The 26,050-nt window shown below is 35.9% G+C and overlaps 1 protein-coding gene across 2 annotated transcripts in view; it reads left to right on the top strand.

Moving 5' to 3' along the window:
• Nucleotides 1-3,567: 3,567 nt before the first annotated feature.
• Nucleotides 3,568-26,050, top strand: part of LOC131066009 (uncharacterized) — a 62,151-nt gene continuing 39,668 nt past the window's right edge. For both annotated transcript variants that reach the window (XM_058000684.2, XM_058000683.2), the window contains exons 1-2: nt 3,568-3,716; nt 6,050-6,150. In XM_058000684.2, the coding sequence (XP_057856667.2) occupies nt 3,699-3,716; nt 6,050-6,150 (119 nt within the window). In that variant the 5' untranslated portion in view covers nt 3,568-3,698. The remainder of the gene's footprint in view (nt 3,717-6,049; nt 6,151-26,050) is intronic.

Here is a 26,050-nt window from a genome sequence, read left to right as displayed (position 1 = left end):
GAACTTTGGGCACTTGAACATGGGGATTCTCACATGTGACCCTGTTCTTGAGCCTTATATTTCATCTCCTCATATTGATATCACATCACTTATTGCACCCAATGATGCGGATAGTGCGACAGTTTTGCCTTCATGTGATTCAGTGCAGCAGGATATTCATTGTCTTCCAGCTTCAGGTTCATGGGATGATTACTTGACAGACATTGCAGGTTTGTTTGTGGAATCCTACATTGCAGATTTGGGAGACATCATTGATGACATTTATCTTCTCTTTGATGAAGATGATCCTTCTTTGATTATTGCGAGGGCACACTCTGACCCTCTTGTTCATTCTCTACATGATCATTCTTTCGAGGTTGACATGATTGTGGATACTTATGTACAACAGTTGGAGGAGGTCTCTTTATGTTTTGAGGAGACATGTGAGTCGTTGGGACATGTTCTACATCCATCTCCACTAGATCTTGGAGTGCCTTTTTCAGCAGTGTGGCACAGTTTACCACCTTTGGAGGGGGTATCTTTTAGCATCGACATGGGGACACTTGAGCAGTTTTCAGAGATTCCTTTCATCATGAGTTTTCTTCATACATCTTACCTTCATGATTGGGGAGACTTCATGGATACACCTTTGGTTTTGTTTCTTCCTAAGGGGAGGAATGTTGTTCGACGTTCATGGAGCAGTTTCTTCATACATCGAGCTTCTTCCATTGGTGCAGATTCTCCATTGAGGGGGGGTCATAGTTTGACTTCTCTTCTTCTCTCATATGGTGGGGACTATTTCCTCACATGGGGTTTTGTTCCTCACATTCTCCTATGAGAGTTCTCTTGTATATTTTTCATCTCTCTTTTGGGGGAGGGTTTTTTCCCATTAGGTTTTTCTCTCTTTCCCCATTTCGTGAGAGATTTCATTGCATTGGTTTTCATGCATTTGCATTTGTACATGGGTACCTAACATGGCCTTGTAGCTGGGACCCATCTTGCATTGCTTAGTTGCATTGTAGACTTAAGTGCATTCCCCTAAGTTGCACTTAAGGGGGGGTGTTGGTGTAAATAATTATTCATCTTGGATATTATTACACTTACTTAAGTTTACTTAGGAAATGCATTTCATAGTAGTTTGGGTATGAGACACTTGGGTGTTTGTGCCACATTGGAATAGTGTGTGTAGGAGAAATTCCACCTTTTATGGTGTTGATCTTGTTGTTACACTCCACTCTCGTTGTTACACTCCACATTCAGTGGGTGATCCACCTCATGTGGACTATTATATTATTTCTCCTAACTACCCACACCTATTTCCTACCTACCCTTGTTTCTTATTGAGCCACATGTCATGTTTGTGTGCTCACATATCCCTAGCCTTGCCTATATAAGCAAGCTCATCTACATTGTATGTGATTGATATTGATCATTTTTTATTGATGAGAATACAGTTTATTCTTGTCCTATATTGTGTCTCTATTTTGTACATTTCATTGAGCTCTTGATCTTGGCAAAATCTCACAAAGATTTAACTTAAGCCTAACTTAACATCAACTTTAAACATAACACTAACTTAACAACAATCCTAAAATATATAAATTAAAATATTATTTTAGCTAGCTTAGGGTTATCTTCATACAATTGAATAATATAACACTTTGATAAGAAAGTAATATTGTTAGTATAATAATAATAATAATAATAATAATAATAATAAATATTCAAAATAACAATATTTTAGTTATTACAATGTTAAAATTATTTATTTTAGTTTTGTTATGGTTATTCCCATGTAATTCAATACTCTATCACTCGTAAGTGGAATAGAATTAGATAATATTACAATATACCTTACTATTTCTAATACAATCATTTTTTAAAATCAAAATCAAAATCAAAGTACAATACATTTAGTTTTAATTTACAATGTATATAATTCCATGTTACAAAACTAATTCAAAGGATCATACTTAAATATTGAGAAAATAATAGTTACATTTATTAATTCTATTACAATATTAAAATGACAAGTATTGACCACTATGTGGCACTTGTTCTTCGATTGTAGAAGGCTCCTCATTGAAAATTATTAATCCTTTCTAGAGTAGCTCACATTGAAAATTGGTGCTCTAAAAGATCTATTGTTTGCTATGTAGTGATTTTTTTAGTGGCTAACAATTGTCAATTGACTATTTTTTGAAATTTGGGAATCAAAATTTGGCTAATAGTTCAAGTTTTAAGGTGACCTAAATCGCCACATTTTTACAAAATCTTATTTAAGTCTTATTTAAATCACAAGAGAATTTATTTTATTAAATTTTTGAACTCAAAGATTCACCACAATATTGATGATGATTGAATCAAATTCACCAAAATTTTATAATATATTGTAGAAATCTAAATTAATTTGCCAATAATATATCATAATTATTAATTACTTTAGTGTTATATTAGCAATCTTGAGATGCCACCATTGATTTAAAATATAATTTAATGATTTCCATTGTATTCCATGAGGTAAAATGTATCCACAATTTGTAATGCTTTTAAATTGTTGAGCTCAATGAAAACCAATGGTCTAAAAGCAATTTTGCACCTCACGAGTATTACAAATTGTTGATACATTTTCTCTCACAAAATATAAAAAAGGCTATTAAATTATTTTAAATTAATGGTAGTAATTAAATATTGTAGAGCACACCCCTTAAAATTAATATTCTTCTTTAAAAAAGGAAAGATTTACCAATAAAAATTATTATTTTTATAAGAAAATTAAATATTTGTCAAGATTTTATATCTTTTTTTTAGGGGGTTTCTAAAAATTATCCTTGCGATATATTACATCTAATATTTATATATAATTGTCCAAGAGGTTGAGCTTAATTGGTTAAAACACTGGGTTCTCAGACCCAAGTTCAACTTCCAATAGGGACATCTAAAATGAATTCTAAGCTGTGACTCTTGGCCTTCCATAAAAATGGGGAAGGTCTAGGGTCAATCTAATCAAACATAATAATAATAATAATAATAATAATAATAATTCAAAAATACTGTGGTTTCGGCCTATTACCTACCCAAAAAAAAATTATATATAATTATATCATTATAAATAAAATGCTAATATTTATATTTTGAATTTTTTTTAAGTAATCTAAAAGATTTATTGAACCATTTCACGTTAATCTCATTACAATCAATTCTTTACTAATATTAATGAATCTTAAATATTTTCAAATTTGATATTTCTTATACTTTTTATGTAAATTTTTTAAAATATAAGTATGCTAATTTTAAGATGCACAACAAATATCTTTTGTGTTGCTTCATTTGAACATTTATGTAAATGTTGTTTAAAGAAATAAATTTATGTTACATTATGCTAGCATTTAATTTCAATTACAATGAATTAAAATTAGACGTCAATAAAAGATCTGTCTACCCGTATATTTCTTCATATATGAGCTTTTTCATTTTTTTTAAACACCAAAAACTTTAATAGAATGTTATAAGGCCCTCAGCCCCTCCCATCACATGACCACCGCTAAAAAGAGAATTTATCTGGATAAAATTGTCATCTATCACGTGGGGAATATCCCTGGTAACGTTCACGCGGTGATTATCTCATCTTTAAAAGGAGAAACCCAGACTACTGTTTTTTTTTTTCCCGTTTCCAGCCTCCTCTAATACTTCATAATTATTTACACGAATACTTCGCCATGGATCAATTATCAATGGTATGTATAAATTTCTGCAAATATTTGCCTACATTTCTGAAAATAACGTCTGTTAATCATTGCGAAACGATTGAAGAGATTTTTTCTTCTTACTTAGTAATTGGCAAACCCTAAGCCATAGTTGTTGGGTAATTAAAATTGGACTTTCGATTGAGCTTCCCAAGCTTTAACCTTTGATGGCAGGTTGCCCTAATTGTGATATTATTGATCCCTGTGGTTTGAGGAAATATATGGCTTTGTTGGTCGCTCCATGAGACGTTCAGTAGGGTGTAATTTTGTTTTTATGCGTCTAAAATGTTTCATTTTAACTAATTCAAAGCCAGCAAAGTAGTGTATTCGAAATATAAGTGTCATGTTTTTGGGGCTGTTTTACCCCGTTAACTTCTTTGAAAGATTCAAATTTATAAACGCTCAATACACTTAAGATCCTTAAATCAGTGTTTCTAAGAAAGCAGATAATTTTTAATCGGATATGCGTTTTTTTTTGATTTATAAATTCCCCTTTGTAGTATAACCTTTGCTGTAGATGCCTCGTCGAGGGGGTTATCAGTCTCATCGATTTTACCCGACTTACGTTTTGCTTTCAAAATCCACTTGCAATAACATCAAAGCAAGCGCAGTACTGAATTCAAGGACGAACTTTTTTGTCACTCTCAATCACAAAGGGGTTATTACTTTTGTCAAGTCTACCCATTACTTAGGTTTTTTTTCTTTCAAGTTCCAGTTGCAGTAATTTGAAAGTAAGCGTGCTACTAAATTCAAGCTCCAATTTATTTGTAAGTCTCAATCACAGCTTCTTTGAGATATTCAAATTAATTTACCACGGTCCACTTCTTCGATTCCTTCCCACTTGCGCTTTTTTTGTTCCTTCCTCGCCCTGGCTTCTTGAGAATTTGAAATTTACGCAACTCATGAACAACGGATTTTAAGTATACATAAAGCTTTTCTTATGGTGTTCTGAGATTGTTGCGTGTGATTTGGGTATCTGAGCTCGTATGCAACAATCCCAATAGCACATGGTAAGAATATACACATTGTGGAAATTTCTCTCATTGCACCACTTATTCCTTCTCCAACAGATTCTTTTGTGGCATCCTACCCAAGCTTCTTTTGTTCCTTCCTATTCCAGCTTCTTGAGAGATTGAAATTTATGTAAAACTTAATATCCTTGCACTACAGGGTTTAAGAAAACAGAATACGTTTCTTATGGCATGCTTCAGAGATAATTCTGTGTGTGTTGGAAATTCTAAACTCGCATGTATCAATCCAAAAGCACATGATAAGAAAATGATCATTGTGTAAATTGTTCTTATTGATTCTCAAACCAAATTCATACAAAAAAATGCCCATCCTAAGCTTTAATTTTTGATGCAAGTTGCTCTAGATTATGATTTCCATAAGTCCCCTGGATTTGAGATAGGGCCTTGAAGCTAGTATTGTGTAGGCATTGAATTTGTCAAAGAAAAATTGAAAGTTTCAAAGAAACGAAGAGCCCCTTGAAAATGTTCTGGCTTCTAAGAAACATTGGTTTAAAGCTATGTTACTAGTCTGGGTACTTACTGGTTTGGGTTCAGGTTTAGGTGGTTCGATTTGTGGTTTGGTCAAAAAAGTTTTGAGGGTTGAGTTGGGTCTATTAATCCTTCCTTGATTCATACTTCTGTCCTTGCTTTACCATCTCCTCCCAAGGATATGATCTCCCTTTTATATCTTATTCTTGAGGGAGTCGCAATCTTTCATGATTTCTAGCCTCTGAAAGAGTCACAACTGCTCATCCTTAATTGCTGTCTTTTGAAAATAATTATTTATTTCCAAATTGATTGATTGCTTCGTTATTTGGTTGATTATTAAGTGATGGATTCATGTCCTTCTCAAATAAAATGATCTCCATTTTCTATCTCATGTTTGAGGGAGAAACCAAATCTTCATTTCATGCCTTTTGACCATTCATAAACTTAATAAATTTTAACTATATTATATTTTTTTTAATTATTTTTTTTAAATTTTAATTTATTATTAAATCCCATTTCACAAAGGGGGCATTACAAATAATTAAATTCAGAATACCACAAAGCATCATATGTTGTACGATAAAACAAAATCACCATAAAAATTTAAAATATTACAATTTCAATCAGTCAAACTTGAATGCCATGATATAGTATTTGGTCTTTTGCTCTTTCTTGCTATAATGCTAATTATTGAACCTTTCTTGTCTCTTAAATAAATATCATGATTGCTTGGCATACTTATTCTTGCATTTGGAAGTAGGAGAAGTTCCCTTCTTTAGAATTTAACGGGGATGTCTTATTTTGTGATGCCACAAATGTTTTCAGGCAGGAGAGTTGGCTGGGCTTATAAAGGATAACTTGCCTTGCAAACATCTTATTCTTTCAGCCGAAGAGACATTTGTTGAGTTCCTTGGACCATCCTCCAGGTAAGATCCTGGCTTTGTAGTTTAAGTCTGCCAATGGAATGTAATTGTGTGACTATTTCTACTTGATTTGTTAGTTATTTAGTTACCTATGAGGTTCTTTGTACTTGATTTTGTAGTATCTTTATTTCTCTCTTATGCTATTTTACCACTACAGTTTGGATATGGTTTATATATTCCATTGCTATACTAGGTAATTTTGCTTGCTAGTTGGATCATAATTTGGGATTCATATATTGGAGTTATTGAGGCTGGTAATAAAGAATATCTGCCAAGGTGCTTGCTGTTTATTGTTTTTAACCATTCTAGTATAGCCAATGCAATGGTAATGTAATAGTTAGCATGTACAGAGATTAGAACTTACAATCATCCCCCATAAAAACAGAGATAAAACAATAGTTTGTAATAACAAGCAGCGTCATGTTTTACAATTACTTGGTTACTACAGATAAACAATTAAGATGGCCTGAACAAGAAACTTACCTTGCATGTTATTTAGTACATATATGTAGCATTCATGATCATTTGGATCTGATTCACAAAGACAGGGCAATACTAGAATTTCAACATGCTATATGTCACTTTGTTACCATAGATAAACAATTAAGATGGGCCTGAACAAGAAACTTACCTTGCATATTATTTAGTACATATATGTAGCATTCATGATCATTTGAATCTGATTCACAAAAACAGGGCAATACTAGAATTTCAACATGCTATATGTCATTTTCATAGGGCATATGAAGATACCAATTATATCTACTCTGTAAAGATGTGATAATTGGTCCTAGATCTAGGAACATGATTGTAGCAGTACTCCTGTTTCTCTTTTTCTTCATGCTTTGACCTCATAGTGGATATTGGGGTGTGCCATTATTTCATCTTCTACAGTTGCTTCAATTTCCTGGGTACAATATCCATTGTTTGGAGCGGTTTCCTTGTTCTATTTCAAATGTTAAACTTATATAAAAAAAATCATCCAAAACATCCCTTGAAGGTCTCATGTGCCGTCCATACCACACTTTGACTCATTTTTCTAGAAAATATTTAGCCACAAGCTGTACTACACAAGTTTCTGTACTAGAGGATGTATTAGTGAAGTTGCTAAGGCCAGATTTACATCTATTGCAACATATTTTAGATTGCCTAAAAGCAGGAGCTTACATAGAATGGATATTGCACAATCTGATAACTGAAGAATAGTCATATGATAATAATGAATGATCCAAGTGCATAATATAGACACAGAAAGGAAACTCAAGGAAGCCTAGCCTAAAATATATAAAGTATTTAAAGTCTGCATAAAAAAGGTCAATCAATCCTTGAATGAACAATCAATATGCAAAACATTTGTAATCTTGGTTGGTTGGGTGCATTGAGGATTATCTTTTGTGATGTCCCCTAATGGACCCTCTTATATTCTGTCCTAGAATTACAATTTTGGTACATAGAGAGAACAATAGAAGGACACTAATGTCAACCTGCACAACAAATTAGACAAAATTTCCATCATGTCATGATAGAACATATATTTGTCATTCTTAATATATTGCAAAGTGTATATGAAGGATTCGACAACCTTTCTCCTATCCTCCTATGGAGCTCAAGGAGAATCACACAAGGTGCCTTGAGTCTATTCCTCTCCAACAAGCCCATGAGCACCAAGGACCTCGTCAACTTGGCCTCATGGCCCACACTCGGGGTTGGTGTACCTGCTGGAGCCTAGTGCTCTTGCTTCCTTATATTCTCCCTCAATTATTGGATGGTGAGATTGTAAGGTATTACAGACTCCATCATATAACTTAATAGTCATAAGAACAGTTAATGCTAGTATGGCATTATTACACTGTCGTCATGTTATATTACATTATTAGTATTATATCATATTATATTAATAGCGTGATGTTAACAGCATTATATTATTTAACAATATTATATTATATTGATTCAAATTGTGAAACTTAGTTCTTTCTGATTATCATTATCAAATTTTCCTGATTTAGAAGACTGTTTATATATTGGTTAGCATTACATGTCAGATATTTCTGACGTATATTACTGTTTATATTGCTTAAACTAGACAACATATATTATTGTGTTCTTTAAATAATTTCGCTAACATAGCCTTGTTAGCTATTACTAATACATTGCTTTATAAAATCTTATTAATGATTAATTCAATTAATCTTAGATAAATACATTGCTTAATCAATTAATACTGGATAAATACAAGATGGAAGATAAGCACATTAATATTATATTGATTAATTAATCAATTAATATTATATTGCTTAATCATTTAATTAACATTGTGTCGTTTAATCAATTCATTAATATTATTGATAATGGCCATGTTTTGAAGAATAAATTTAAGAGGGATAAATTTTAGAAATTTATTATCATTATTGAATAATCTGATCAAGGGAACGGGCTATGACATATTTCTATATATTACTCAAATTTTTTGCTTCTGGCAATTAAATTTTCCAAAAATCATTTGTATTTGTAAGTTGACAAGCAAAACTATAACTTAATTATTAAAATATTGTAATGTTTCTTTAATGGTCATCCTAGTTGCTTTAGGAAGTTTCCTTTTCTGTCTTCAGTTCACAATTGTTTCATTTAGAAACACCGTCTTTGTAAATCTATTTAAGAGCCTTCATCTCCTTTGTTTAATACATCGATTTACCATAAAATGGTATCAGAGCGGGTCGATGCATTTTTTTAGAATTTGGCTTTGTGGAAAATTCTAAAATTTTTGGAATTTTTTTTAGAAGATTTGGGTCTGAAAAATGCGAAGGTTTTATTTCTTTGTAATTCACATTTGAAATCATGCGAGGAAAAATTCGTGACTTCTCTTGCATTTTGAAGACCGTTTGTTTTCTTCCATGCCGTTTTATTTTATCTACAAAATGCGTGTTTGTAAATTGCGTCTGCGATACCTACTTTTTTTGTTTTGTGGCCTCGTGTCTTCCTTGATTGTTGTTTAATGGGTTTGTGCCGTTTTTTTTTTTTGGCCCTCAAGAGGCCTGCACGACCTCGACTCCTCTTGTTTTGGTGACGCGGCTTGTTCTTTGTGTGCGTTTTTTTTTTCCCTGTGTTTTGTACTTGTGCGACAGCTTTGAGATTTGCGATTGTGGTTTTTCTGCTCGTGAAGCTGAGTTATTTTTTGTACAATGCTTGCCTGCATTTTGGCACCCTCTGAGCACGAAGGAAGGTTTTTTTTGGTGTTGTTTTTGCATTTCTTGCACCTTTCTTCTCGCCTGTGTGCCCAATTTTTTGGGCATTTTTCTGCTCGCGAGAGGATTTGACGCAATTTCATTGCGTTTTTGGTGAACCCTTTTTTGGTGATGACACTAAAAGATTCCACATCTGGTTTTGAAGCATGCGCGCGATCTACGTGTCCAAGGACTGCTTTCGACTGCGTTTTGTTTTGCTTTGTGTTTTTGGGGCACCGTTTGGAGTTTCTTTGCGTTATCCAAGTACAAATCATTGGAGCGGTTTTATAAATTTTTCCATAAAAAAATATTTTTGGGTTTTATACAATTTATTTCACAAAAAATGTTTTGTACAAGGGTTTTATCACTTTTCCTCAAAAATGAAGTTTTGTATGTTGATCCGTGTCTCAGATTTTGTGCCAGCTACTCGCTAATGTTTCAGTGTTTGGGTTTTCACAAGGAGGGACAGTTTTGTTGGATGAATCTCAATTTGTTTTGGTTTTCCTGGTCATTTTGAGAAGTTTTGCAGAATTAGGGAGGGTCTCAGCAGTTGGCTCATTTTGCAGAGCATTCTGAAGAGAAGGGGGCAACTTTCTCAATGCATTCGTGACCAGAAGGGGGCGACCTTCAATGCATTTGTGACGAAAAGACCTGCAGATTATGTCTTCTGTAGCGTAGTTAGAAGTAGAACGATGACCATTAAGGGAGGGTATTAAAATATTGTAATGTTTCTTTAATGGTCATCTTAGTTGCTTTCGGAAGTTTCTTTTTCTGTCTTCAGTTCACGATTGTTTCATTTAGAAACATCGCCTTTGTAAATCTATTTGAGAAGCCTTAATCTCCTTTGTTTAATACATCGATTTACCATAACATTAATACTGTAAATAATAAGGCCCAGGGTAATTTGGCAAATCAGCATTCACAGAGGTAACTGAATGAATGCAGAGATGGACTCTGCAAGTGGATAGAGTACAAAACAGGCTGCAAACTAAGGTTGATTGACTCATTAAGTATTACACATAAAATGGTTAAATGTTGACCTAGAAGATAGAGTTGGATGAGGTTACACAGATATTCATGTATTGCTTTCTCCTACAAACAGTTAATAATGCACCTTCTTGCTCAAAATCTCCTCTGCAAGTGGATAGAGTACAAAAAAGGCTGCAAACTAAGGTTGATTGACTCATTAAGTATTACACATAAAATGGTTAAATGCTGACCTAGAAGATAGAGTTGGATGAGTTTACACAGATATCAATTCAAGGGTTTTTGTTAAGATGGGCTGACAATGGATACTCTTGAGATTTTGAGCAAGAAGGTGCATTATTGACTGTTTGTAGGAGAAAGCAATACATGGATATAACCATTGTTGTAACAGTCTTGATGACAAGTTGAGTATATAAGGCTATGAAATGAACTATGAAAGTTTTCTTTGTGCTACTTGATTTTTGAAAAATTAATCCTCATCTCATTTTCTATAGATGCTATATTGTTTTGTTAATTGTGACATGAAACGTAGGATAGGTCAGTAGCATCATCCATGATTGCAATTAGCACCAAAATTTTACTTACGTTTGATTGCACTGCATCCAGTGTAAAAGCAAATTACCTGGTTCCTATGTCAAGTTTTCCTTTTTGTTTCTTTATTAAAAATCTAAGTTGGCAGTTCTGGTACATGAATGGGCATGGGTTTACGGTTTGGGTGTATATAGTATCACTGCATCCAGTGTCAAAGCAAATTACCTGGTTCCTATGTCAAGTTTTCCATTTTGTTTCTTTAGTAAAAATCTTAGTTGCTAGTTTTGGTATGTGAATGGGCACAGGTTTAGGGTTTGGCTATATATGTGTTTCGAAAAGGAAAACTTGACATAGGAACCAGGTAATTTTCTTTGACACTGGATGCAGTGAGATCCAATATTAGGAAAGTAAATTTTTGGTGCTAATTACAATCATGGATGATGCTACTGACCTATTCTACTTTTCATGTCACAGTATGTATGTATGTAGAAGCAGTTCAAAATCCCGAGTCTTATCAAACTGAGGAATTTCAAAGCTAAAACAACTTCAAATCCAATTTAATTAACAATACAATCCAACATTATCTGTAACTGGACAATTTCAAAGTTCATTGAATTTATTGGTGAATTATTACAAGTACAGCCACAAAATCTATCCTCCTACAAACTAATTTTTCATTACCTATATACCCCTATGTATATTCCCCTTGATTTCTCTGTCTTCTCCAGCCATAACACCTCACAATTTCTGTTGGCTGCTTGTTGTCTTTTCTTACTTTGTCTCTTCCTTCCACATTGGAGACTTCTTTTTTTCCTTGCTGCATAGCTGTATCTGTAATGCTTCTTATTAGGAGATAGCCTATTTTCCAATAATTAAACACATCTTATCATACTTGTTATATTTTATTATGCATTTGTTAGCTCGAGGGAACAATTAGCATACACCATACAAGGGATAATAAACATAGCCAGGTCTAATCCCTAATCAATCCTAACGATCAATCTTAGCGGAGATTGGGAAGTATCTTTGTTAGGGTGCCAGAAAACCATCCTCCACAAGTAGTGCTTTTGTATGATGTAACATATGCCCATTCCACCGCATGCCTTATCCATTGCCTATGTATGATGTAGCACATGCCCATTCCACCGCAGGTCTTATCCATTGCCTTTGTATGATGTAGCACATGTCCATTCCACTGTGTTGACGTGGCTAAAATTGTATTGCTACAAGTCTATCCAGCCAACGCAAAATAGAATGTTCTTGCTGAGTATCCTATCCTCTCTTGTATAAGGAATCCCTAATGCTGTTTTAGATGATCAAAGGGGACAACCTCAAGGTTCCAAATGTCAATTCATGACTGTAGGATAACTCAGTTGTTTGATGTGTTTTGCTGGGAGCACAAGGGGCCTTACGTTTACAACAAGCTGGTTTGCATCCTAAGATGTTGCGGGAAAAATAAATGCAAAAGGATAGGGTTAAGAGACCTAAAATTAACAAGATTGGTGTGCCGGTAGACGGATTCGACATAACCAATCCCTGCTTGGCCAGAATAAATCACAACCTCACAAGAACGGTGCAATCATCAAGGGAGGCTTAGAAGATTTTCAGACTGTAGGTGCATGCCTAAACACCCAATTTTGGTGCAGCTCAAACGGACACCTGCAATTGAACCAAGCATGATTTTAAAGGCTCAGACTAACCATAAACAGGGATACACAATCAGCATATCCCCAATGGTATGAACCCAAATCCATCAAATGCCTACACACTAGAAAGGATCTATCTAAACTTGCTGAAGGAAACCATGCAAACAAAAGAAAACCAAGATAACAAACACCATACTTCAATGTTCATATATTGATTTTGCCTATCATTACAACACTTTCTGCAGTAGTTCTACTCTATTCCTAACTACTAAATTCTAACCTTCTAACAATCTAACTAGAATCTAACCCTCTACAAAAACTCTGTTCTAACTGTCTAACTCTAAAAAAATCTAACCCTTTACAAGAGAAAGGCCTCTACCTTTTATAGATTTTACAATTTGAATCGATGACTAGGATTGACTGCATCTAACAGTCCTGATTTGCCTTCTAGGATTTGACAGCTTTAACCCATGCCCATTCAATCCTCAGTTATCCTCCCAACCACTATCTCAACTACTTACAATTGTTTGGCATCAATTTAGGTTAATTCGGTAGTTGGAAATAACTGACCCGTGTCCCCTCATTTTAAATTCATTAGACGGGGCCCACAGGTAGTCCTTTTACACTTAAACAAATCAGTTTTTAAACTGATTTTCTGGAATTAATTCCAGTTGTGCATTTCTGAGAATGCATATTTGTAGCACTCTGAGTGTTCTTTGTCTTCAATCTGGCTGGTGGACTTCAACTCTGATACAGCGGTGGTGCGCTTCCCCATGCTTCGTCTTGTGCTCTGTTGTGTGTCCCTGCATTTCCTCTTCTGGCGTTGATTGCGATCAAGGCTTCACTTTGCGCTTCAGGTTGTCGTCAATCTGCAAACAATCAATTTTAGCCTGGATTAATCACCTTGCAAAATATAAATGATTTCAACAAATATTAAATTTAACTTTTAAATGTCCCTTGTTAAAAAGAACCCGACGTCTTTAGGCATCTTTTGAAAAGCTGCTTGTCAGTTCAAAACCCCCCTCTATTTTCATTTGTACTTACTTAGGCGACTAAGGGTGAAATTCGGCCCCTTTGCACATCTTGTGCAATTTATACTAACTCAGACCTCTTTAAAAGTGAAAACTTTGTCTTTGATATGAAACTCGTCTTTTTACAAAAATGTGCGAATTTTAATTTTGCAAAATTTTAACCTTTAAAACACACGCCTTAGCCAAAATTTGGACACTGTACAAGAAATGCACGATTTTCCTTTTCATTGTTTTCTTCCAAAAGGATGGAGATCGCCGAAACTTTTTCAACGCATCCCTTTGTCTTATGAAATTTGCGATTTTAGGGGAAAAATATGCGAGTTTGCCTTGGATGGTTTTAGACGCCCTCCTCTATAGACCAAAACTCAAGAGTTTTAATGAGAATGGGCGACTTCTCACTCGACCTATCTATTTTGCAAATTCGGGATTTCTATTGCAAATCACCCAATTTTGTCCTTTTTATTTCATTTTCAGCTAAATGAGCCGACTTATGTGACTTTAGACTCGTTGCTCATTTTCGGCTCATTGGGTGATTTTGCGAACTTGTCTTCTTTTTGTCATTTTCGGCCTATGAAGAGAAATTGCACGTTTTGGAGTTTGAATGATTTTCGACATTTTAGAAAACCCTTATGCGCGACTTGGTTTGCTTCTTATCATTTTTGGATCTGACAAAGGATACAAACTCGGGATGCATTCTAGCGAAGAGCAAACCCCTCGACATCTGCCAACATCGCACTTCAAACCTATTATCTCCCGCGAGTTTGCCTTGAATGAAACTTCGGGTTTTTTGTCAAAATGTTGCAATTTTCGATTGACGTAGTTTTTTTGGCCCTTTGAATTTCGAGCTTTATGGAGGATTTGTGCGATTAAGGGTTTACCAAAATTTCGGCCATTTTACTAGTGAATGCGCGATTTTGGTCTTTGTTTTGCATACCCTTTCAAAACTTGGGAATTCTAATTGAAACGCGAGATTTTGCTAGTCGCCCCCTTTGTATTTGGTATGAAATTCACTCATTCCTCATATTTTGTGCGATTTTGCCCCCTTTTGCTCTCATGCAGGCAGACAAAAATTGGGGGTCCTTGTCAAGGTCGGGGTGTGTGTGTAGAACACACAACAAATGGCGACTCGGCTGGGAAATGTGCTTGAACATTTCAAGGATGACTATCTGAATCAAACCCCAGAATCTCTGGTATATACCCCACAAAACAACCCAAATGATGAAAGACAGATTCAAAGTAAAAATGAGGTCGCAAACTAAATCAAGTCACCGACCTTGAAAACCAAGTGTGTGCAGTGAAGTTCATTCCAACTTAAAGATAGTTGAAACATCATTGTTTAGTCAAGACAAGTTACATGGTGTGAATCTAACTTCAAAAGCAACCTAGATATTGCCTCGCTGCTAGCGATCGTCTATAGCCCCGACAAGGTTATCACCTGTAAGCTCACAGAGATTGCTCTGTTTCCGGTAGATTTTTCTTTTTTGAATATCGACAGAGGTGTCTGCACTCCCAAAGCAAAGCGTTTTGATATTTCTTTGCTTTTCAATTTCTTAATTTCTCTTGATTTTTCTTTTATTTTCACTTTTCACTTTGGTTGGTAAGCAACGAAGCCTACGTGGGATTGAGTGTTACAGTGGTCTCTGAAACTGAGCTTCAGGATTTTCACTTGTGATGACTTCCCTTTGATAAAACAACAGACTTAAGCGATTTTAAGCGTTTAAATGTGCAGTGATTGCAATGTTGGTGACAAAACGCAGTAAGCAACTAAATTTTTAAAATGATTAAGTGTTAGGCCAAATGAACTGACTACGGGGGCAACCGTCAATTATGTGCCCTACCAAAGTTGGCATCCAAGAAACAGACTAGAAAACATCTTGACTTCGTACACCAATGCCATGCGAAGCAGACATACCCTTACAAAAACGATAGGGAGACAACCCCTTTCGAAAGGACACCTACACTATAGAAAGCAAACTAACTAAAGCAAAAAACAAGAAGTCTAAGCCAAATCAAAAGACAAACTACTCTAAGAATAGAAAATAAAAACCTAAACTAACTATGTACAAGAGATTTCTCAATATGTGCAGCAGTAACAGGGCAGTGGGAATAGTTCTGAGTTTGGCAAGTTTGTCTTTGAATTCTGAAAAGAAAATTTTCATTTTGCGACTCTCGGGTCTAACTAGGACGTCAGACAATATTAACAATTGGGGCAGTTCATTAGGTCCGTGGTTAATCCATTTACAGGTTGTTTTCCCAAAATATTCAAAATCAAATGGAAAATTTTCAGAATTAATAGTAGAAAGGAAAGAAACAACCTGGCGTGTTTCTGAGTCATGTGGGGCGTCGTGCGACAGAAAAACTTCAACAGCTTCAAGAGGTCGTAATTGGTGGTGCAGCATCCAGCTTGTGTCCTATTTGTGCAAATCAGCATCAGATTCTACAAGTTGCACAAGTTGAAAAGAAGTCTTGAATTTGAACTTAGGAAAGTGAAATGCATCACCCAGCAGTGTATCTTCAGGTTGCATGAACCATGCAGCCTTATGTGAATCCGTTAGCATATCTTCAAACAGCAGGGACTCTTTGATAGCTTGGTCCTCAAAAATGTCTTCAACAGGCTCTTGGATTGTATCTTCCATTGGTGTGGCTACTACAAACTGCTCTTCAGCTTGTGGCTGATCCACAAAGCTCACTTGGTTATCCTCTTCAACACCGCCCTCCTCAGGTGCAAGGACAACACTATCATCTGCTGCCACAGTCTGATTGACAAGTTCATTTTGGTCAGCACTTGGCAGCTCCGTCTTTTCCTCATCAGGGAGTGTGGTGTTGCATTGATCTTGCGATCTTTTGTATTCATCTGCAGCGAGGTAGACACTCCACACTTTGCTGGTAATGCATTCTTCTGGCTCTTCCGGCAGTCCGTATTGGGCTTTGTCTTGACTAACTACCTCCATGTATAGCGAGCAGGTGAATTCTGAATGTGGGTGTGATGAATTCTACACCACGAAGGTGACAACACGCTCTCCAAGCGTAATTCTTCATTGAGACCAAACTGGTTCTCAATTCGGTCCTTTAATCGAGTGAACTCATCCATGCTTGACGGAGGACTAGGGATATCCGGCTGTATGAGCTCCTTTGGTTTGGGGATATCCCAGAAAAATATGTTCCTACAACGCTAGTTCGACCCTTGAAAAAAATGTCAAACAGTTTGATTCTTCGTGCTCTGCTGTGTTGTGGATTCTGCAGTGACTTGTAGATGTGAATTCAGATAGCCGCTTGGGGTACAACTGCACACCTAGCCTTTGTTGGATTTGGGAAATGTCGGACTGAGGACTATCTCTAGCCCACATCTTGACTTTAGAAAATTTTTGGTATTTTTCAGATTTTCAGATTTTTTTGGTTTTTCTGGTTTAATAGGGATCTAGCATATGCCAAATATAACATTTTAAATGGCGTAATGGACTAACTTGTTGCAAGGAACTTGATAGGGGGGCCCCTCCCTCTAGCGCCAATTCTGTTGACGTGGCTAAAATCGTATTGCTACGAGTCTATCCAACCAACGCAGAATAGAACGTTCTTGCTAAGTATCCTATCCTCTCTTGTATAAGGAATCCCTAATGTTGTTTTAGATGATCAAAGGGGACAACCTCAAGGTTCCAAATGTCAGTTTATGATTGTAGGATAACTCAGTTGTTTGATGTGTTTTGCTGGGAGCACAAGGGGCCTTACGTTTACAACAAGCTGGTCTGCATCCTAAGATATTGCGGCTAAAATAAATGCAAAAGGATAGGGTTAAGAGACCTAAAATTAACAAGACTGGTGTGCGAGTAGATGGATTCGACATAACCAATCCCTGCTTGGCCAGAATAACTCTCAACCTCACAAGAACGATGCAATCTTCAAGGGAGACTTAGAAGATTTTCAGACTGCTCTGGTGATAGACTAACCGTGATTGACTGACGTTGGCTAAGAAGGGGACATTACAAATCCTACTCGATTTTTTTTTCCAGAAATTTTTTAATAAAAAAATCGTGAGTGCAAATTTGAAGGTCCTTTTTGCAGTTTTTTTTTTCTGGAAAATCAAGGGTTTGTGAGCAGATTCAAAGGTATAAATTGAAGGAAAATCTTAATTTTTTTTTTTTTTTTTTCGGTTTTAGAAATTGCTATTTGGTTCTTCTATAGCTTAAAATTGTAGGTTTCCTTTTTTTACATCTTGTCGAATTTTTTTAAATTGTGGTTTTTGAAAATGAAAAAAAAAATCTTCTCCATCTATTCGCCTAGGGTTTTGTGAAATGCTTAGGTTTTTTCTGCGACAGTAGTGATGGGGTATTTTTACCACGCGAAGTCTGGTGTTTTGCCGCGTGAAAGTTTTATTATGGATTGTTTTGTTTGCCGCTGTTGTGACCTGTTTTTTGCAGTGCGAGGATGTTTGTATTATCTAGGGTTTTTGACTGATTTTTCTCCTAAAAAACATGGTTGGTTTTTCATTTTTTGCGCGATTTTTTCGTACAAATATCATGGGTTCTTTCTCTGATGGAGGGTTTTCTGATTTTGTCTGCAAAAATATAGGAAGGCTTTGATGATTTTTCCATAAAAATCTTGGTTTCTTGCAGTCTGTTTTGGGTCGTAGTGCTCATCTGCAAAAGTTTTTGACGGTTTTTTGACAAAATCATGGCTATTGCCATCTTTTAGACCTAGTGGAGGGTTTGGTGATTTTTCCACAAAATTGTGGTTTCAGTTTTTTGCTGATTTTTTTGTGAACAAAAAACGATGCTTTTTGAGAACTCAATCTTTGTGTCTTTGGATAAAGGGATGGACAACGTTGTTACCCAACATTAGGTTGGAAGGATTGTGGTTATCTTGGTCATCTTTAAAAGTTTTGCAGAACCAGGGAGGGTCTTAGTAGTAGGCTCATGTTGCAAAGCATTCTGAAGAGAAGGGGGCAGCCTTCTATGCATTCGTGACCAAAAGACCTGCTGACTATGTCAAGTCTTTTGTAGGGTTGTTAGAACGATGACCATTAAGGGAGGGTATTAAAATAACGCAATGTTTCTATAATGGTCATCTTAGTTTATCATATATGTCAAATCAATACAAAGTTTGAAAATATTAAATATTAAATTAGTATATACAATAAACAATGTGTATCTTTGTAATATGCAGCCCTCGTTTGCCTTTTTGTTTGTTTGTTTGTTTTTGAGTGCTTTTGCAATGGATTTGAGTTGCCAAACAAAGTGCAGATAATAAAGTACATTATAACTAAGTTACCGGGTTCGTGGTTGAGGGTGTGGGTGTGGGGCCGGGTTTGGGTCGGGTCCGAGTCTGGTTCAGCCTCGATTTCGTTGCAGGTTCGGCCTTGCCAGTTCTTGCATTTTACTCACCCTTTCTGATCTTCCTGCATTTGCAGTTTCAGTGCTCGCTAGACCCATGAATGAAAGCAGATGACAAATAATTTTTGGATATCCAATAAATATTCACCATATTTCATGACCTGGTTGTTTGTTAATTTTAAAGTTTATTATTTTTTAATGGTTTTTTCTTTTTATAATGGCCATACCATTATTATTATGATTGACCTCAAGTGCTGAAACAGTGATACAAATAATTCGTATTCTTATATCATGATAATGGTATGGGTGTTTATTAATTTTAAAGTTTTTTTTATTAATATATCCCCACTTTGGAATAATATTTAATAATAAATAATAATAATATTAAAATAGAAAAGAATAAAAAGCCTCTAATGACAGTACCATCAATCAGATCAGATCAAAAGCCTCTAATGACAGCACCATCAATCAGATCAGATCAGAACTCTTATTAAGTTACAGGCAGTAACATCCTTGTTCTTGGTGGTGTGCATGGGGATTATGGAAAAGAAAGGAAGAAGTATACACAGCAGGGATTACTGAATCAGAATATAAGAGGGTCCCATTAGGGGACATTGCAATTCCTGCAATGTCCCCTACTAGGAGGTTGTCAATTCCTGTAACTTAATAATAATAATTCTGATTTGATCTGATTGATGATCATGTCACTGGATGCTTTTGACTCCTTTCCTTTATATCTCTCAATGTGACGGAGAGGTCACACCTCTTCATTATGGATGCCCTTTGGCAATAGACACACCCTTTCACCATTAGCACCCTTTGAAAGTGTGCAACTCTTCATTACTTCCGCCCTTTGAAGGGGACACATCCTTTAATAATCAGATCTGCACTTCTTATTTAAATCAGATTTGCAATTCTTATTCCAAAATTATCCCCTTCTCAAAATGAGGTTCTCTTCTCCCTTTTATATCCCATGTTTGAGTGAGTCACAACTTTTCCTTCCATGCCTTTTGACCATTCATTAACTTAATTAAATTTTAATTATATTTAATTATATTATTTTATATTTTAATTTAAATATTATTTTTATTCTTTTCTATTTTAATATTATTATTTATTATTATTAAATATTATTCCAAAGTGGGGACATTACATTATATAATAATATATACTATGATAATATATTATACTTATTATATAATAATATATATTATTATATATTATATAATATAATATAATATAATATATATATTATATTATATTATATTATATTATATAATAACGTATTATATATTTATAATTTTTATATTGTTTTTGTGCTAGTGAACCCAAAATGAACCCAAACCTCTTTCAAAATTTTGCCAAACCAGTGAACCAGGTTCTCAAACCCAAACCCATGCCTGAACCTGAATCGACAACTTAGTTATAATATATATATATATATATATATATATATATATATATATATTATAATAGATTTATTACACACACAGACACACACACACCTGTACTCGCACTTGTACCTAAGGGTAAAAAATTGCCTTACCCGTACCTGAATCGACTGTTAAGTTTTGATCAGATTTGAATGAGCAGGTAATTTTAAATTTTATTTGTGCTTTTGATCACAATCTGATATCAATGGATGATATATATAATCCATAGTCTGACTTATGTTTGATCTACTGTGTATGCAATCTGCCTGTGAACGAATTTGGCCTGCTACAATGAATTCAATCTAGCCACAAGTGAATTCAGTCTGCTATATATGAATGCCGATCTGTCACTGCTGTATATCTTGAATAAGTTGTGTTTGATGTTATACCGCAGTATATACTGTACTCAGAATATATAGATATATACACAGCTTATATAAACGTATCACAGTCTTTATCTGACCACGCCTGACACAATGATCACCCAGATCGCAGTATATAATCACACCGGTCTTCACATAACATAAACACACAGAGGTCTTCACACAGTAATATGTATATCTTCCTGATATATGTTATACACACTGCAGAATATTGCACGCATTGCTTTCTAGCATGCACACGACTCATATGTATGCACTACTCTATAATATATTTCTGATAATAACATATATGCACTGCATCTTATAATACTTCCGATATATCAATTGATCTCCTTGAATATGAGTTGATCTCCTTCGTGAGGATCTTTGGATTAGTATTTGACTGTGTGAATATATATACAGTTCACTGTTTGTTCTGAAGTCTGTTGTTATTACTTCCGATATGATGTGCGTATTGGTTGAATATCAGAGAACATGGACTGTGATTTTCTCCTTAATGAATATATTCGGTCTGCTAATTGTATCCTCGATCTGATGGAATAATGGAAACCGAACTGCAAATATATGTAAGTTCGACCTGCCTATTATCGATTCTTACCAACCCCAAGGAGTGATGGGATGATGTTTTACTTATAATCGCTATGGAAGACATTCTTCAAGGGTCGACTTCCTTCAAGAAGCCACGTCTCTATAAAACAACGCATCCTCTCCATGAAGGGTGGCGACGGCCCTTTATATTAATGACTAGTAAATTGGTCAAACCATATTACCGATTCAATAATGCAAATGCTAAGTTAATCAAATCACATAATACGAGTCGGTATATGATTATTTGCTTATAAGGTGATGGCATAAGTAATTGTCTAAGATTGAAGGCCACTTAGACAATTAGGATAACTCTTGTCGGCTCAGAATTATTCCGACCAACGCTACCATATCATCAACACTCCCTCTTAGCTAGGGAGGAATCCTTCTTAACCTCTACAAGTCACATCACCTCATCGTGATGTTTGACCACAATGTCTACTCTCATATGTGGAAAGGAAAGATATCACCTCACCGCGATATCAACCATCATGGCTCCTCCATAGATATTACCTCACATGATATCAACCATTATGGCTTATCCATAGATATCACCTCACGTGATATCAACCATTATTGTGAGATCGTCACCTCACAATGATGGTAGGATGCACAAGTGTTCATCATTGTGAGATCGTCACCTCACAATGGTATTCACCATGCTCATCCAGAGGGTAAACACACAAGTACAAGAAAATCACCATGGACTCTCTCACGTGATGTTGTCATGGTGTCACACACATGACATCCACCATGAACCATATCAGAGGGTGGAGATAAGGGCTTTCACCTCAAGTCTCTTTCAAAGAGAAATGCATTAACAAGAGTTTACACTTTAAACATCTTTTAAAGAGAAGAATACATTAGTATAAAATATAAACAAATCAATGATGCTGAGACTCAATCTCAGCTAGGGCTTCATTCTCCACCATACCAAGCTTACCTCGAAAGTACACAAACTTTATTCTGGAGAGAGGCTTGGTGAGAATGTCTGCCGTCTACTTATCAGTGCTAATGTATCTCAGCTGAATAGCATTCCTTTGTACCATATCTCTAATATAGTGATATAGGATTTCCACATGCTTGTCCTATCATGAAATACAAGGTTGGAGTCTGCATCACACTTGGTGAGTCCCAAGCTCACCAAGTATCCATCTATTTAGGAATATCAGGACCTAGGAGTCAGCATAAAGGCCTTCCAGCCTACATACACGGGACTCCATCCCATGAATCATAATCCTTTGACTGATCACTAGAGAAACCATCTCGACATGGTCCACTCCCTCTGAACCAATATGACCAAGATCCTTGGATGTCAACCGAAGTACATCCTCTTAGCTGCTCCCCTGAAGCTGAAATGTCAGGCTCCCTTTGAATGTTGATTCTTCCTCTTTGAAGATTCGTCTTCAGTCACCAACTCAATCTGATGGCAGCCATTATCAAGGTCTTCCTTCCTTGAATGCAATCTCTTGTGCTTCTTGATCCATCTTGAAAGCATTTCAGAGAGAGATTACAACTAGTTCAGAAAAGTAACCTATCCGAAGGGAAATATCAATGCTAGAAGCATAAAAAGTTCACTATCCCAATGTTAAAGCATGAATCAACAACTGCATTAGAATTTATGAACATTATTCCGCCATGAAAAACTTATCTCTTAATTGGTTAGTCTTCCACCAATGTTCTTTCCCAATCTTGCTCAGCATTGGAATTTCCATCCATACCGAAGCATCTAGCGATGATTTGATGGCTGCGTGGCCTTCGGCCCTCGCCATCACTCATCATCTATCTTCTGCTCAGCGATGACATATAGAATTTACACACAGGGATCACTTCAGGGCTGCTCAGCCTGCAATCTCGTCAAATTCCTCACTATCTTCAACTGGATCGAGCCTATACGGGGCTTATTCCTACAGCCGCTCACGTACACATGCATTTTCAGAATTCCTCGATTATCGGTGGTTTCTACCCTTTGCTCATTCTGTCTAAGCTTGCAATGGATCCCTCTGAGGAGGATTTGGGCTTATGCAGGCACCTTTGTAGCCACTGTCAAAGTAAAGGAATCCATGACACGTCTTACCAAAACCATGGTAAAGCATTAAATGTCCAGTCATTGACGAAATCCTTCAATCCTCTGGTCATGTTGAATAAGAAGAGGGTGAATATTGTAATCAACATGAAGTTGAGTTCATCAAGCTTTTTGTCGCCCTTAGTCACCTCTGCTTCAATCTCTCCCAGTCGAAGCTCTTCTTCGCCCACTTCAACCGCTCCGTTCTTCTTAGGGTCTCCTTCGCCACCCGCATTAATCAATGATTCCATCTCCTTAGTAAGGACAAAAGAATTGCCAGCAGCTTTTGAATTGTTGATTCTTGCCAAGGGCCTGTGCCATCTTGTTGGTGCTCGAGTGCCAGCGACAATCATACAGTCGGACTGTCTAGGGGTGGGCCTAAAAAAATGATATTGAACTTGTCCAAGTCATAGCGTGCAGCCCCCGTGTGCAACATCTCCATACCATTTCGAATCGTCAAGGACCAAAACAATCACTTCAGTTCATCAGCGCATCTATCTTCGATATTACGTATTCTGTGGCTATTGGCTTCCGCCATGCCTGCGGCTATCCCCTGTGTGATATTCTACTACTAGCAACCATTGATAACCCAATCCGTTATTCTCCATATCGAGGGCAAGAGAGATCAGCATCACATCCTATCCTTCTGCATAGGTTTAACGCCCAGCAATCAAACACACAGATTTCATATCCTTCTGTGATAGGAAATCTACAGAGCCTTTCCCGGTTTCCATACCCGCTCTGATACCATGTTAAGTTTTGATCAGATTTGAATGAGCAGGTAATTTTAAATTTTATTTGTGCTTTTGATCACAATCTGATATCAATGGATGATATATATAATCCATAGTCTGACTTATGCTCAATCTACTGATGTGTATGCGATCTGCCTCTGAACGAATTCAGCCTGCTACAATGAATTGGATCTAGTCACAAGTGAATTCAATCTGCTATGTATGAATGCCGATCTGTCACTACTGTCTATCTTGAATAAGCTGTGTTCGATGTTATATGGCAGTATATACTATACTCGGAATATATAGATATATACACAGCTTATATAAACCTATCGCAGTCTTTATCTGACCACACCTGACACAATGATCACCCAGATTGTAGTATATAATCACACTGGTCTTCACGTAACATAAACACACAGAGGTATTCACACAGTAATATGTATATCTTCCTTATAAATGTTATACACATTGCAGAATATTGCACGCACTGTTTTCTATCATACACTCGACTCATGTATGCACTACTCTATAATGCATTTTTGATAATAACATATATGCACTGCATCTTATAATACTTCCGCTCTATCGATTGATCTCCTTGAATATGAGTTGATCTCCTTCGTGAGCATCTTTGGATTAGTATCTGACTGTGTGAATATATATACGGTTCGCTATTCGTTCTGAAGTCTGTTGTTATTACTTCCGATATGATGTGCGTATTGGTTGAATATCAAAGAACATGGACTGTGATTTTCTCCTTAATGAATATATTCGGCCTGCTAATTGTATCTTCGATCTGATGCAATAATGGAAACCGAACTGCGAATATATGTAAGTTCGACCTGCCTATTATCTTACCAACCCCAAGGAGTGATGGGATGATGTTTTACTTATAATCGCCGATGGAGGACATTCTTCAAGGGTCAGCTTCCTTCAAGAAGCCACGTCTCTATAAAACAACACATCCTCTCCATGAAGGGTGGCGAACTTTAGTTAAGAGTCGGCCCTTTATATTAATGACTAGTAAATCGGTCAAACCATATTACCGATTCAATAATGCAAATGCTAAGTTATTCAAATCACATAATACAAGTCGGTATATGATTATTTGCTTATAAGGTGATGGCATAAGTAATTGTCTAAGACTGAAGGCCACTCAGACAATTAGGATAACTCTTGTCGGCTCATAATTATTCCGACTGACGCTACCATATCATCAACATTGACAACTTGGCTTTATAATAAATGAGCAACCCAGAAAATTAAAGAAACTCAGAAATACAAGTAGTTGAAAATTCCAGAATTAATTTCTGATCTGGTTTTACAAAATTTATCAATGTAAGAGTAACCCAGATCATAAAATGATATTACATATTTAATTCCAACATACCCATTTGCTGATTTGATGAAATAAAGGTCTGGTACAACAATGACCAGCAAATACAATGTCCAAAAACCCTAGGTACTTCACCAAATAACTCCAAAATGGTACGGCTTGTTGTTGAACTGATTAGCAGAAATAATAAACACCAAGAATGCAAATTTAAACCCTCAAAGACCAATCTTCTGCCATATAACCCTCACCTCCAAGCTCTTGAAATGGTGCGGCTGGCATGAAGCAGTACGGCCAGCAATAAACAAGAATAAACCCTGCCAAATTACCTTTCAAATCGACCTCTTCCAATCAGATATTCAATAAACTCTACAAAACTGAAATGTAGATATTCTTTAATGAGCACAACTGTGACTGCTGAATGAAATAATGAAGTATTCTCCAGATTGTATCTCTCAACAACATAGAGAATGTTTCCTGCAAGGGTTTTCATCCTCACAAACCAAATATGAAGAAGCAATCTCCTCCAAATAGAAGCAATGTCAAAACCAAACTCAACATATCCCCAAATGAGAAGCCCCAATTCTCCTTTTATATTCTTTTTGGCTGTTTTTTTTCGAA

This window comes from Cryptomeria japonica, chromosome 3 (genome assembly GCF_030272615.1).
Source record: "Cryptomeria japonica chromosome 3, Sugi_1.0, whole genome shotgun sequence".
NCBI classification, from domain to species: Eukaryota; Viridiplantae; Streptophyta; class Pinopsida; order Cupressales; family Cupressaceae; genus Cryptomeria; species Cryptomeria japonica.
Note: the sequence above shows the minus strand (reverse complement) of the source record. Positions and strands in the feature narration are given on the sequence as shown.